Source organism: Borostomias antarcticus, assembly GCF_949987555.1.
Source record: "Borostomias antarcticus genome assembly, chromosome: 3".
Classification (NCBI taxonomy): Eukaryota; Metazoa; Chordata; class Actinopteri; order Stomiiformes; family Stomiidae; genus Borostomias; species Borostomias antarcticus.
The window spans coordinates 33,078,353-33,091,821 of NC_140236.1; the positions used below are offsets into that span (position 1 = coordinate 33,078,353).

Here is a 13,469-nt window from a genome sequence, read left to right on the forward strand (position 1 = left end):
CAGCCACCTTATATAGCTGCCCTGTTGGACAGGAATGCTCCAGCCCATCAAACACGTTCTAGTGACTGGATCACACTTAAAGTTCCACGGACTAGTACAGGACTTGGCAGGACAGCATTCACTTATGCAGCTCCAAAGTCCTGGAATGACATTCAGTCCAAGTTAAAGCTGGAAGTTCTTCCTTCCCTTAAGGAATTTAAATGCCTGATTTCATTTCTTTATGATACATGTTGTAACTGTTTTTAACTAAGTGCACTGTACATTGTTTTGTTGTTCTATTTTGTTGTACACTCAGCAGCTCTGCAAATGAGGTGGCCTCACCTCAGAGCTCACCTGAGTATAAATAAAGGTTTCAATCAAAGATAAGAAAACACTGTGACCATCCTGATCTCACAAGCACAAAAAGGCTGGGGTACACTTAGAATAGTTTACTCATTTTCTGTAAATTTAAAGCAAGTTTTGCTATGAAGAACTGATAGAATAATGTATTAGAGAACACCTTAGTTCACACCTTAGTAGCCTTCCTTTTTTGTGAGTGGCTGGAAGCCAGCGCACCTAGTATAGCGTTTGTCAGGTTCCTCCCTCCCGATAATGTTGGCCTGCATCTCTCTGTTGGCACCACAAGAGGCAGTAGTCCCAGAACACCAAAATCAAAAAGGACAGCAAAATCAACCTGCCGATCTCCACTGCACAAGTAGAGTAGTGGTCAGAGCATTTGACTCCCACCCGGGAGACCAGGGTTCAAGACCCAGTGGTGATGACTTTATGGGACTATACCCCAAACCTCCACATGCTCATCCTTTCACTCCAACCTTTACCCCTTGCCTTATAAGTCAGATCCTGTCCAAACCCCAACCCTTATTCTAACCCCAACCCACACTAAAGACTGGAAGAATGACACCAAAACCAACCCGCCGATCTCCACTGCACAAGAAGAGTAGTCGTCAGAGCATTGGACTCCCATTGGAAATCGAGAGTTTAACATGTTTTTGAATGATTTTTCACGGTGCCCACCCACATCCATTGTATGACCTAAATGTTGGTAGAGCAATTATCAACTTTCTCAAAAGTGCTAGTTTTGTCAACTTTTTGATCTGAACCATTGTATATGATCACAAGTAACCTTAAAACAGGGCTAAACATGATTTTTCCCTTTACTACTCCTTTAATTTATCAGAAATTATTACATTCAATTTCAATTCACAGCTATGTCAGTGGCATGACTAGCTTCCTTCCTACCAGTCCTGAACAGAAACAAGCCAGCCATGCACATAAGCCAGGCTGTAGCCTACCTGGCCTGGTTAAAATTGTTGCACTCTGCTGTATGCTTAAACGGTCATAACAGATAAAGTATCCTCGAGGAGGGGCCCCAAAAGTTAACTTTGTTGGCCCAAAATTAACAAACACGCCTCTGCCTTTAATATTGTATAGGACTCAAATGACTGGTTATCTATGGAAGATAGGCCACTCGTAATTGTAGCCGAACGTCAAAGGCGGATAGGCGAGATTTGAGAGTGGGACTGCGCATGCTGCACTCTCAGTTTAGACGAAAATAACATCATAACATCATGATTATTAATCTTATAGGAATACAAACACTTCCTATGGCAGAGCCGTCAAGGTGTGGTCTACTTGTCGCAGTCGACGAGGATCAACAGCCCCGTAGCCAAGACGGTAATCGGTGCTGATCGACTGTGCAGGTCTGATCCTCACGAACGAGCTCAAACACGACCGACCGGTCTGTCAGATATCATCACCAGTCGCTGGTTAGGGATGTGACGAGAGAAACCGGACAGACAGAGGGAAAGCCGAGCCAGGAGGCGGCATCGGCACGGTGATTTATTCTAATCTCATCGGGCTTCATCGGGAAACTCATCGAGATGCTTTGTGTGTTATGCGAAGTAGGCTATTTTTGACTGACAACCAATGCGTCGTGCAGCCGCCTCTATCCTGATTATAGGCGAAGATGTCGAAGACAGACGTTATTTAGCCCAATGGATAACCTGGACTCATCCAAAGAACAGAGTGATAGTAGCCTAATAATGAAAAATAACATTGACATCGACAGAAAATCATGCCATGGACGGATGCAATCTCATGAAGCATGAAACGCACCCAGGCCGATCTGTTTCGCTTTCTGAGAGGGCTGTCTAGCCTGTTTGAACAAGTCTGACAGCTACAGTAGGCTACACATTTTTTCCGGACGTTTTTCATAATGTTCGCCCAGCCCGTGATACAATTGGGTACAGTCTCAGAAGAGGATTAACCCTGGGACCATATTATTTCATCTAGCGGTCAGTAGTCTGCTTAAACAATGGCGGGGCCTCAGCAGCAGGTAGAGGACCAGATAGATGATGCGGAGCTGGCTCTGCAAGGCATCAACATGCTTCTCAACAACGGATTCAAGGAGAGCGACGAGCTTTTTAGAAGATACAGGTGATATATTTCTGGCTTCCCCGCACCCCCTTTTTTTCTCAAAGCTAATGCATAGCCCTTAGGCACCCCTGTGTTATTTTATGTCTGATGGCCAGGTATGACGTAATGGACGTCCATTTGAATTGCTCAGTGATTCCCAAGGGTGTTTCTTTAGCAACTTAGTTATTATAGCAGCTGCTCCCAGCCAAGCCCCCTCTCCCCTGGCTTCTCACCACTCCACTACTAGGCTAGTAGCCTACTTGCCATTCGCCCTCTGGCTTGGTGCTGCCCTCCTCCAGCTTCTTACCACCTCTTTCTGGCTTCTCACTGCTCCCCTCTGGCTCCTCATGTTCTCGCCAGCCTCCTTGCTGTTACCCTCTGGCCTCTCGCCAGGCTCTCCCTCCCTCCCGCCAGCCTCTCCCGCCCTGCTCGTCGCTAGCTTCTCACTGCACGCTCTGCCCTCGCACCGCGCCTCCTTCCCCTGCTCCTGCTGTGGGGCCCTCCTCTCAGCATTGCCCCCGTTCTCCACAGCCTACGCCTCCCCTGCCACTGTGGTCAGGCGGTCTAGCATTGGCCGCTTGCCCGGCCCTTCCTAACCGCGTCCCGCAGCTCCTCCAGCGGTGCGGCCTCTCCTCGGTTTCCCCGCTGCGTCCCCCGCGCCTGCCTTGCCCCACTTCCGTTTCGGATTCTGTTGGCTTTCACCACAGAGTGATTTCATGTCAAATCAGCCGGCCCATTATACATTTTCAGCAATCACATTATGTAAAAAATGACACATAGGGCCTACAGCTAAAGTAAATTGTGTCACATTTGTGTAATATAGGCTAGCATTTATTGATATGATCATTTAGACTAGCCTTTAGTGATATAATCATATGCCCATTGCAAATCAGAATAAGCCTTTGGGCATGTCTCCCTGCTGTATGCTGCCCTGCTGTGCACAGACTAATCACTCTACTACAGGATGTTATCCTCCTGAGACTCGCGGCCCCAACTATACCTGGAGGTGGTTGAAGCAGGGATAACAACAAAACAACACAATAGCAGCAGCCTATCAACCATAATATGAATTTATATAGTAATTTGATTTAGTAAGTGTTGAGCTTACCTAATGAGATGGGTGGGCACTATGCTTGGTCTGTTTCACTAATCACCTCAGGGGTAACGTGGGGACAAAGAAAATCTCCGCATTGTATTTTTTAATTAAAATACAATTTTACCTTTTGTAACAATTATGGTTAAATATGCTATTAATCAATCGTTTTAAAATGGTATTCTACACATTCTGGAAATAGGCAATTTATAATTGTAATTTTTAATTTAACCTGGACTTACTCCCACCCCCACGCCCATGTTAACCATCCCCGCCCCAAAAATCACTCCATTCACATATCTAGCGTTAAAGTTGTGAAAGACATAATAGTCCATTAGATTACATGGCACCAGTTATTGCTAAATATCACTTAGGTGAAATCTAAAATAAATTACAGCTGTTGCGCAGCAATTGATCAGGGCTAGTAAAACATTTTGATGTGCTGTGGGCTCAATTTTTGATATTTCAAAAATCTGTGAAGATCATTTGTGGAGGACAGTCTGAAGATGTAGTGTAGCAATCGGGGTGTCAAGTGACCAAACATGTGGGAGAAGTAGGGCTTGATAGGTTTGACAGTTTTTGAGAAAAACTGAGTGATGGACTTCATAATTCCTGCCAGCTCAAAGCATATGGATGTTTATACTCACTTGGGCCTACATTTTGGTGGTGGTTTGAAAGTGATAGCACGTTTGGCTGATTTGTTATGATTTTTTTTTAAATTTTAGACTTTAGACGGTTGCTATAGCGCCACCATCTGGACTATTGTTCCACAATGCCAGTTGAGGACCTCTGGCATAGGACTGAACCTATATATGTGCAATTCTTTTGGATTTTTTATGCATGGGAAGTCAGACTTCCTAGGAAGAAGGAGAAGAAGATTCAGGATTCAGAATATTGGGAAATACAAGAGGGACCGTCAGCTGAGGCTGCCCGCCTCCTAACAATTAAACATGCTTATGACAGTGTGAGCTAAACCAGGCCAGGTCCAGCCTGGTTTATGTGCGTGGCTGGCTTGTTTCTGTTCAGGACTGGTAGGATGGAAGCTAATCATGCCACTGAAATAACTGTGAATTGAAATAATTTTTGATATAATGTCTGATAAATTAAGATAGGTCTTGTCGCCTGGATCAGTTCCAATGCTAATCCTGCACAATAAGAGTGAGATAGCCAGTTAGCTCATGAGCTCACAACAACTAGCAGCAGCTTCCATAACATTAATGGTAGCGGTCAGTGGCTAAAGCAGTTATACTGATGATTACTGTAACGTTAGCTATTTTGCTGCAATTGGTTCAACTTCTATTTCTGCCTCTTGCCTCTCGGGCAGCACGGTGGCTCAGTGGTTAGCACTGTTGCCTCACTGCAAGAAGGTCCTGGGTTCGAATCCCGGTCGTTCCAGGTCCTTTCTGTGTGGAGTTTGCATGTTCTCCCCGTGTCTGCGTGGGTTCCCTCCGGGTACTCCGGCTTCCCCCACCATCATAAAGACATGCAACGTATGAATGTTGGTGGTGGTCGGAGGGGCCGTAGGCGCTGGCTACAGATGTAGCTTACCACCACCGGCATGACTGTCTGAATGAATACTGGACTCTGTAAAGCGCTCTGGGTATCATGAAGGGCGCTATATAAATCCAACTTGATTGTGGTAGCAACATAGAACTGCAGGTCAACAACGGCATAAAGGCACTGACGACTACTGGGCATTTGCTATTCTAGCTGCGCGGCTGGCCAGCCACGCACAAAAATTTTTAGATTCTTCAGAGAGGTGTTCGGAGACCTTCCTCCTGAAATGGCCCACAGAACCCACGTTCACCTATTCCAACTTGTTCTGAAAGACATCCCAGGAGGACGGTGCCCAAACACTGAAAGATGTTCATAGCAGTAGCTGCAGGGGAACTTCTAAAAGAAGCCTGTCCTGTGACCGTGCGGTGTAGTCCTCCAGCTAGGGGGCAAGTGGAGGACAAAACTCCAGCCTTCTCACGTTCCTCCTGACAGTTCAATAGTGACTGAGAAATCCAGGGGTAGTGCACTCACAGAAATCCAGCTCTGTATGTGCGGACAGCACAAATCTCTCAGGCTAGTCAAGCTTTTCTCCCCCAGGAGCTGCTTGATACCGGCTGTCCTTCTGTCAGGCACTCTACAGAAATCCAGCAGTGGAGGAAGGGTTGTAGTCTTTTTTGTTTGTTTGTTCTTGATTGTTTTTTTCTCTCCAGTTTTTTCAACCAGTTTATTTATACATTGTAATGGATAATGATTCCAAATATAAAACGTTTGTAGTGATTTGTTGCTTTTCCATCTCTGTCGGTGGTGTTTCTTCTTCATATACTGTATATTCTGTTGTGTTCTCCCTCTATAGGAATCAAAGTCCTCTGATGAGCTTTGGGGCCAGTTTTGTCAGTTTCCTGGTGAGTTTCCACCTATATTTGCTCATTACTGTACAGTATGGCCCGAACCCCCTGGCTGCCACACAGATAGAGAACTCTCTCACCCCTTGGCTCCTCTGTGTCCGTCAAAAATCAAGAAATGAACCTCGGCAATTCTCTTAACGTCGTACGCTGGCGTCGAACATGATGCAACGGCTGCAGTGGAGCCGCTGGCATTAATTACAGTGGATTTTCCTCAGGGTCTGATGGTTGACGCAGACGCAGACGCTGACGCACGCAGTGGAGCCAAGCCTGACATTTCCCCTTATGACATCACAAACATGCAAGGACATGACGGAGATGAAGCATAGATTCCTCCTCACGCATCACATCAGTCATCATAAACCATGCAGAGTTCTGACTGGTTTTGATCAAGTATCATGACTTGACATTAGTTTGTTGGAGGGATTACTTCACCTGTCACCACTATTGCTAATTTCCTTGCTTTTTCATCCTTACTGCAATGGGATTTAGTTTTATCTTAGTGATAACATTCGCTTGTGGGGAAAGATGCTGCAGCAATAATGTACCCTGGAAGCCAGACTTCCTTGCAAAAAAAACAAGTTTTTGTGATATCATAGGTATAGGTATCGCAAAATCTTTTTGCGAGGAAGTCTGTCTTCCAGGCTAGCAGTAATGTGTCTGTCACCCTTTCAGTCAGTGAGGGGGGGGGGGAGATTTTCCACAACATGGTTACAGAACAGGCTTTGGCACCGCCCCTTCTGCCACCTGATGTAACATCGCCTAAAAAGATAGTGGGTGGATGGGTTGTACAAACAAATGTCCTCTTACAGTGTGATGACGGAAACAGAACAAAGATGGAACAATAGTACAATTTTTGCATGTAATATAGCCATATGGTGACACTGTGATACACACAGACACACACACACAGACACACACACACACACACACACACACACACGGATATCCATGCCTTTGTCTGCTCAAGGCTGGATGACTGCAATGCACTGTTCATTGGGATCCCTGGCAAGCGTCTTTTTAGCTTGATTGTTCTAGCACTTTGAGATTGTTTCATAATGTAAAGTGCTTTATAAATAAAATCAAATATTATTATCATGTCACTTTGTTCTTCCATGTCATCTACCAAAGAAAGGCTTGTGTGTCCTGAGCCTGGTTTTTGAGTTCATGGTGTACCGTCCTTTAGTCCTATTACTAAATTGTTCCTCGTTTTAAAAATGTTTGTAAGCCTTTTCTAGACAGGATCTTTTTGCCCCAACGGTTCTGATGACACAGTTTTTGCCTGATGTATAATCTTATGAACTATTTCCTACAGTTCATATGTTTTATTTTTTATGACTCGTAATCTTTCTGCCAATAAGTCTGTGGCTGGGAAAAATGTGTTTGTGTTTTGTGTGTGCAATGTTCCAGAACGCCATGATGACGTTTGAGGAGGAGAAGATGCAGACGGCGTGTGACGACCTCAGGACCACTGAGAAGCTGTGCGAGCGCGACAACGTCGGTGTCATAGAGACAATCAGGAACAAAATTAAGAAAAGTGTGAGTGGGAGAAGGGTGTTGCAGTCAAAAAACACGTAAAGAATGTTTCCTTTAAATCGAACCTTCACTCTAGCTCTATCTTGACATTACTGGCGAGGGTGGACAGCATGCTGTGTGTTCTGTCTGTTAGATGGACTCCCAGGAGTCAGATCTGTCGGTGGTGGACCGACTGCAAAGACAGATCATCGTGGCTGACTGCCAAGTCTACCTCGCTGTGCTGTCCTTCATCAAACAGGAGTTGTCAGGTACTGGGAGAATCCACATGTTTAAAATGGAAGTCTTTGTCTATGTTGTGTCAGTATTGTCTACTGATTGGGCAGTGATAAACCAATGACCAGGCTTGCATTGATTGAAAAACTTGCATTGATTGAATTGACATGCGTTGAGTCTGACATGAGTCAGACTAGGGTGGAAGCAATACTGACAAGTGACACGGTGTCACAGCTGTTACACTAGCAACTTATCCAGGCTCTCCAACTAAAAAATATTTAGCCTAGTTACAACTCAAGTGTATCCATCACTTCATAACAAAACATTCGACTGGTCTAATGCCACTCAGTATACAGTGAGTGTGGACCCTGCCCCTTTCTAGTCCCATGCTGACATTGTTGTGCCGAGTCTGGTGCTGTCTGTGGTACTGAAACAGCAGAGATTATTTCGGATAATGCTTTTATTGAGTATGCACAGAGATAGACCTTGCCTATATCTATAGTATGTGGTTATATCTTTAGTATGTGGTTGTGGTTGGCTTTTATTGCGTTGAATTATGTAATCACAGCATTGAGTTATGTACTCACAGTAAGTCACAATAGAAACATTCTAGTGCCAAGACCAGAGGGAAGTGAAAGGTTGTGTGTTCAAAACAGAACAGAAATCTTAAAGATGAGTCATACTGAGGTAATATGTAAATATATGTTTTTCCACTGACATTATTCTTTACTGATTTACTACTTTATTAAAAATAAATGTATTCTCAACACGAATGTAAGAAATAAAATGTATAATTTGACAAATAGGTGTTATTGGTATGTGTTTAAACAAGATACATAAGACTGCTCTCTTCAACAGCATACATCAAAGGGGGATGGATTCTTCGCAAGGCCTGGAAGATGTACAATAAGTGTCACAGTGACATAAGCCAGCTGCAGGAGACCAGCCAGAGGCGCTCCTCCATCCACAAGGAGGCGCTGACATCTGACGAGGCCAACCATAACGCCCAGATGGAGGGCGCCGTGACTGCCGAGGCTCTGGGCCGGCTCAAGGGCTCGGTCAGCTTCGGGTACGGCCTTTTCCACCTCTGCATCTCCATGGTACCGCCTCACCTGCTCAAGATCATCAACTTGCTGGGCTTTCCTGGTGACCGTCACCAGGGCCTGTCCTCCCTCATGTACGCCAGTGAGAGTAAGGACATGAAGGCCCCCCTAGCTACGTGAGTAGGCATGTGTGCGTGTGTGTGTGTGTGTGTGTGTGTGTGTGTGTGTGTGTGTGTGTGTGTGTGTGTGTGCGTGTGTGAACCAGCCTCTTTCAGAGCTGCAATCTGCATCCGCTGCCTTATACAAATCATTTGTGGAGTTTCAAAGTGGTGTTGAATGCTGATAAAACCAGTGTGTTATTCTCCAAACCACACAGGAATTAACCTATTGACTTGGGCTTAGTTACTGTGAATGGTGCTCATATTGATCACGTCCCTGCATACCTGGGCATTTGGATAGAAGATACACTTCCCTTCAAAAGGCATAAAGATGAGCTTCTCAAGAAGTTGAGAGTAAAAATGGGCTTCTTATCTAAAAAAAAGGTCATGTCTCTCACTGAGTAGAAAACAAACAGTCCAGTCCTCTTTCATAGGGAGGCTAATATCTATATGAATGTTACGACCACTGCCTTAAAACCACTCACTGCAAGTCCATCACAGCGCTCTGCACGTTATTGCTGGCGACCATTTTAGTACACATCCCTGTACACTGCAGGCTGGCCCTCTCTCAAGTCATGTAGGTCAATTCATTGCTCTCTTTTTGTGTATAAGCTCCTCTTTCAGAAGCTATCAGCATACAGTATCTAACCTCCTTGATCAGTTTTAGACACCATGCATCAGTCTCAGGGAGGAACACACTTTGGTCACATCAGTTGGAAAAGTCTGCTTTCAGTTATTTTGCATCGTCCCTAAGGAACAATCTTCAAAGCTCTTTAAAATTGGACACACTGGTGGCACTAAGGCAATTAAAAGAAGCGTGTCCCTTGCAAAAGAGATCTTAAAGGGGCTCTTGGCTTAAATAAAAGTTAAATAAATAGATTTATCAAAGAATAGTTACAATAACATCCATGGTCATAAAGATGTCTTGCTCTGGCAGAAATTAGAATTTGCTCATCAAATTTAGATGGTATTTTACCATATCACTGCAGTGAGACTCAAACTTGATCTATTAGTCAGATTTGATTACAAAGTAGTTGAATCATGGTATTGCATGTATCCTTTTGTCATAGGTTGGCCCTCTTGTGGTACCACACAGTAGTGCAGCCCTTCTTTGCACTGGATGGTTCTGACACACACGCAGGCCTGCTGGAAGCAAAAGCCATTCTGCAGAGGAAGTCTTTGGTCTATCCTAACTCTTCCCTCTTCATGTTCTTCAAAGGACGGGTTCACAGGCTTGAGGTGTGTATGGTGGAGCCAGAGAGCAGCATATCAAACCCCGTTTAGGTATCTGTCATACCTAAAATCCCCATACAATACTATACAAATTAAAACATGGCAGTATTTGGCTAATAAGTGCTACACGGTTAGCTGTTATCAAATGCTATTCTGTTTCATCGGTCTGCAGTGCCACATCAACAGTGCTTTGGCCTCATTCCATGATGCACTAGAACTGGCATCAGACCAAAGAGAGATACAACATGTCTGTCTCTATGAGATTGGTAAGTCTTTCTCACTGTAAACTTACAGACATGCACTCGCTCATTATGCATTCTGGGATATTAAGCTTACAGTTCCTCATAATAAAACGATTCTGTCTCTGTATGGATACATATCTACCATACAATATAACCTGTCTTTTTCCTAGGCTGGTGCAGCATGATAGAGCTGAACTTTGAGGAAGCGTTCAGGGCTTTTGAGAGGCTGAAGAATGAGTCACGGTGGTCACAGTGCTACTATGCCTATCTGACTGGAGGTGATGGTGTCCATGCCTTTCAAATAAAATGATATAGCTATGGACTTTGTTAAATTGAAATTATAAACATTTGAATTCCTTTCCTTCCCAGTATGTCAAGGAGCTGCAGGTGACCTGGATGGGGCAGCAGGGGTCTTCAAAGATGTTCAAAAACTGTTCAAAAGGAAGAACAACCAGATTGAGCAATTTGCCCTCAAGAGGGTAGGTTATATCAAGAAGATAGACTATACTTATCAATCAATCAATCAAAGCTTTATTTGTATAGCGCATTTCATACCCAGAGGCAACACAATGCGCTTTACAGAGAACAAGGGAGGTGGGCATACGACCCACTCTCTACATATTCCAGAGGGAAGCAAAAAAACAGTAATCACCCGGGGGCCAGATAAGTGAGCTGTAAAAATTCTTCCCTGACCCCTCTCAACAAGGCGATCGAGCAAGCTCCAGGAGTATGTTTGTCTACCGGCTAAGAACATTTATAAAGCAATACATTGCATTAAATTACATTTCAGAGTGAGAGAGGCTAGAAGCATCATAGGAGAGAGAATATTCTACGGACATGCTACATCATCCACAGCAGACACAGGGGTATCTATCGGACTTCGGGAGGTCTGCTGGTGTATGTTTGAATTTGTTCAAGTGAAAGTGACTGTTACAAATTCTCCCCCTCCCCGTTCTCGCAGGCAGAACGACTCAGGAAGATGACTCCTACCAGAGAGCTTTGTATTCTGGGGGTGATTGAGGTGTTGTACCTATGGAAGGCCCTGCCTAACTGCTCCTCGTCGAAACTGCAGGTGATGAATCAGGGTAAGGATGTCAGATACAGTATATTAGCCTTTTAAGCCTCCCTATGATAGACAGCATCTAGCAAGCCCTATTTACAGTTCGATTGTGCTTGTGCTTGAAGTGGCACGCAAAGACTTTCAACATTAATCTTGTTTTCGAAAGCTTTACAGAAACGTCTGCATCCTTCTGCTACACTCCCAATAAGTGCAAAAATTGAAATCATTGAAGTTAATACAAAAGATAAAGTAGGCAGCAGAAGTTCGTATTCATATTCAGACCTCTGATAAGCAGGTGCTTAACTCTGAAATTGGGCAGCACATTTAATACATAAATGAGCAACTCTCTGTCTGTCTGTATCTCTGTCTGTCAGGCCAGACAGTGACGGGGATGGATTTTATATTTAGGTGATTAAGGCTGACTAATAGTCAATTACTGCTAAATAATTATGAATGATAACACATCTCTTCTGCCATCTTGCATCACACACCTTCTAAAATCGACCAGATGTCAAGAGGTGGATATCATTGGATTCCTCTCGGCCTACAGAATCAAGCTATGGGCTTTTGAGCAGTCATTATAAGCACAAAGAATAACCGCCCATTAACCACCATTCAGTTAGGACTTGGGTTCAGGAGCAAAATACATTTCCCCATTCATTCTCTATGGCGCCCGGTTCAATACCTGTATCTCGGGTTCTGGGGGAGCAACCGACATATAATGGACTAAATGGCCAATTACTGATTGTGTGTTCCAACAGGTATCAGAACGAGTCTTAATTACATCAATTTGACCTCTCTCACCTCGGACAGACAACCCCCTGTGGTTATTAGTTTGACCCTTGACCCTGACAGTGTCTGTCTGTGATGCCTGGTTCTCTGTGTGTTTAGTGTTACAGAGTGTGGATGATGCATCGTGCAGAGGCCTGAAGCATCTCCTTCTTGGCGCCATTCACAAATGCCATGGAAATATCAAAGATGCCGTTCAGGTTTTGAAACAATTTATAACTATCATCCAAAACTGTAGCATTTGACTACTTTGTTGTACGGAAATAGAACCAAGCTAAGCGTTTAGCTACAGTTTATAGCACAGTATTTATAGCTTGATCCTCTTCCTCCTGTCTAGTCATTTCAGCTGGCAGCCAGAGATGAGTACGGGAGGCAGATCAACTCTTATGTGCAGCCATATTCCTGCTATGAACTTGGATGTGTACTGCTCGCCAAGCCGGAGGTAAGGCTGTAGCCACCAACTCAACAATCTTTTGAGTTATGTTGGTGTAAGATTTGAATTGCTAGAGGCTTATCATGTGGCATCACTAAGGATGTGTACTGTAAATGGACTGCACTTATATAGCGCTTTTCCACCTTAGCGGCACTCAAAGTGCTTTACAATGGCCTCTCATTCACCCATTCACACACCAATGGCGGTAGCTGCCATGCAAGGTGCTAACCTGCTCATTGGGAGCAATTTGGGGTTAGGTGTCTTGCTCAAGGACACTTCGACATGTGGACAGTTGGAGCTGGGATTCGAACCACTGACCCTTCGATCACTGAACGACCCGCTCTACCAACTGAGCTACAGCCGCTAGACCGTGCAAGACGAGCATGTTTTAGTATTAGAAATGCCAGTGGGAGGGCTGCCATAAAGATCAGGCTCAGTCACATTCTAAATGACCTATGTGAGAATTTGACCTGATTATTGATGATATGAATTTATGCACATCTCACCTACTGTATATCTGTTCTTTTCATCCAGACTGTGGGGAAGGGGAGATCATTACTCCTTCAGGCAAAGGTATGTGTACACAATAATTCCATAGGGGCATGTGAGATGATGTCTTCTGATCTTGAGCTAATGGTGTGTTTTCTTCTATATCTATCAGGAGGATTATGCTGGCTATGATTTTGAAAACAGGCTCCATGTGCGCATCCACTCTGCCCTGGCCTCACTGAAGGAAGTGGTACCTCAATGACACCAGCTACTACTGAGGGACGGTGCAGTGACTCCGCCTCCTCCAGCTGTGCTCTCGATCATACAGGAAGCATAGCTTTTTTTCTGAAAGCCATTACAAAACGG

General features: G+C 44.4%; 1 protein-coding gene across 4 annotated transcripts; it reads left to right on the plus strand.

Moving 5' to 3' along the window:
• Positions 1–2,314: 2,314 nt before the first annotated feature.
• On the plus strand, positions 2,315–13,365 carry ttc39c (tetratricopeptide repeat domain 39C; the record flags this gene model as incomplete). 4 transcript variants are annotated; one of them, XM_084436427.1, is made up of 14 exons in its annotated part: positions 2,315–2,436; positions 5,859–5,907; positions 7,318–7,446; positions 7,577–7,691; positions 8,515–8,875; positions 9,928–10,096; positions 10,263–10,356; positions 10,503–10,610; positions 10,702–10,811; positions 11,294–11,417; positions 12,284–12,381; positions 12,519–12,623; positions 13,149–13,187; positions 13,276–13,365. In XM_084436427.1, the coding sequence occupies 14 exons, from the start codon at positions 2,315–2,317 to the stop codon at positions 13,363–13,365; spliced, it is 1,713 nt and encodes a 570-aa protein (XP_084292553.1). The 4 variants fall into 4 exon arrangements, with proteins under 4 accessions (XP_084292553.1, XP_084292554.1, XP_084292555.1 ...); XM_084436428.1 differs by having other exon boundaries at positions 2,351–2,436; positions 7,318–7,461; XM_084436429.1 differs by having other exon boundaries at positions 2,351–2,436; positions 7,318–7,452.
• Positions 13,366–13,469: the final 104 nt, after the last annotated feature.